The sequence below is a fragment of the Cyprinodon variegatus genome, unplaced genomic scaffold (genome assembly GCF_000732505.1).
Source record: "Cyprinodon variegatus isolate N-32 unplaced genomic scaffold, C_variegatus-1.0 Scaffold316, whole genome shotgun sequence".
Taxonomy (NCBI): Eukaryota; Metazoa; Chordata; class Actinopteri; order Cyprinodontiformes; family Cyprinodontidae; genus Cyprinodon; species Cyprinodon variegatus.
The window spans coordinates 694,981-696,821 of record NW_015150769.1 but is presented as its reverse complement, the minus strand read 5'-3'; the positions used below and the strand labels follow the sequence as shown (position 1 = coordinate 696,821).

Below are 1,841 nucleotides of genomic sequence, written 5' to 3'. Positions count from 1 at the left end.
TCCTGGAGATGTTCTTCAGGTGATAGAAGGTCGACTTTCTTCCTGTCTCTCGGAGCCTCTGAAGGTTCAGGTCTGAGTTCATCACTAAACTCACATTTAAAGCCTGATTGCTGCTTTCTAGCTGGATGCTAAATCTGAAACAATTTTCCTTTGGTCCAAAAACGACTTCAGTTTAGTCAGATTCAGATGATTTATTCCATCCATGCATTGATTTCTTCTCTGGGTTCATGGTGACCTGGTGATGAACAGCTGTGTGTCGTCTGCATCGCTATGGCAACAGATGTTTATTAAAATGAGTTAAAGGAAGCATGTAGAGATTGAATAAGAGGAGCCCTAAGATGGATCCTTGGGGAACGCCACATGTGATTTTTTTTACAGTCTCTGGTGTAAAGTTCTCTACAGACACACTAAAGGCTCTGTCATTCAAATGGGATCTGAACCAGTCCAGTTCTGGAACAGGAAGTCCCGCCCAGTTTCCGGGCGCTCTAATAAAATCCAGTAATCAACAGTATCAAACGCTGCACTGAGGTTCTTCCACAGGCTGCAGTCATACTGATGTCACCGGATGTCAGGGAGGAAGTTCGTGAGGCGTTCAGGGACGGTTAGGTTAGAAACATTTTAGGCAAAGAAGCAGAAACTTCCAGAAATCCAGAAATTATTTGTGTCTCTCCATCCTTCTGTTAGTCCAGTTTATTTTCCTCCATCCATCGAGTTTAAGGAGCATCCGTCCTTCCGTCAGACTCGGACTTCTGATGTCGGTCGCCTCACTGCAGCACCGGCGCTCGTCTGTTGCTGCATGTTTGTTTGTAGTCCCTCTCCTTCATATCAGCCAGCTCCCCCTGCAGGCGGATCCGAAGCGACTCGTCCACCGTCAGCTCCAGGGTCACCTCTCTGAACACGCTGCACACAGACACCTGCAGACACGCAGCCACTGCTGGGTTCTCCTTCTCATCTCCAAACCTCTGCTGGTGTGATCTGAGCGGCTGCTCCTTACCTCCTGGAACTGCAGCTTCCTGAACATGGAGATGCTGGCCTGGTTGTCCAGACCAATTTTTGCTTGAAACTTTCTGACTCCTAGTTTGTTGATTCCTGGTGGGAAAACAAAAATAAAACCCCGGTGATCTAAGAAGTGAAGTTAAGACCAAACTTCCTGCTAATGTGCAGCTGCTCACCGTAGATCATCATCATGCGAGTCACCTCCTTCCCAATGCCTCTTCCTCTGTAACTCGGCTCTGTTCAAAAGAGACGTTTCAGTGAAGGAGGGATTTAAAAAATCTCTTCCTTCCAATCAGAGATCAGCAGAAACAAACACCTGCTATCATGACCTCCAGCTCAGCTACGGACGGATCCGTGGGGTCGGTCAGGAAGATGTTGACGTCTCCCACCATGCACTGCGCCTCCTCCACACCGGGGTCCGCCCAGCGCTCCTTATCCAACACGATGAAGGTGCACTCTGTAAAGTTTCAGCTTGAAAATTAAAGGATTGAAACATTTCTGTAATGCAGGCTGATTTGAAAGCGCCCGTGGCTGCGTACTGTCGCCATCCTCCCTCCAGCTCCTCTGCATGTCGTACTCCTGCTGCAGGCTCAGCGGCTCTGAGGCGGTCAGCTGCTGCAGCTCCGGAGACTTCATCCACTCGTGATATCTGGAGAAAAAGGAGGATGGAGCAGCAACACGTCAGCAGGAGATCAAGGTCTTTTTATGTTTGTTTTTTTACACTGAAATGTTCAGCAAGTATAAAAGCTGGAGTATGGAGGGTGAAAAGTGCCACATTACACTAACTTATTAAAAACTATTTTCTCAGAATTCTGACTTTAATTTAAAAAATTCTGACTTTAATT

At 47.3% G+C, this 1,841-nt stretch overlaps 1 protein-coding gene across 1 annotated transcript in view; it reads right to left on the bottom strand.

Moving 5' to 3' along the window:
* Positions 1-7: 7 nt before the first annotated feature.
* The window catches only part of nat9 (N-acetyltransferase 9 (GCN5-related, putative)), a 3,321-nt gene continuing 1,487 nt past the window's right edge, over positions 8-1,841 (bottom strand). Inside the window, exons 2-6 of the mRNA XM_015384562.1 lie at positions 1,536-1,645; positions 1,313-1,453; positions 1,173-1,232; positions 995-1,089; positions 8-914 (exon numbers count right to left, since the gene is read on the bottom strand). Coding sequence (XP_015240048.1) covers positions 765-914; positions 995-1,089; positions 1,173-1,232; positions 1,313-1,453; positions 1,536-1,645 — 556 coding nt within the window. The 3' untranslated portion in view covers positions 8-764. The remainder of the gene's footprint in view (positions 915-994; positions 1,090-1,172; positions 1,233-1,312; positions 1,454-1,535; positions 1,646-1,841) is intronic.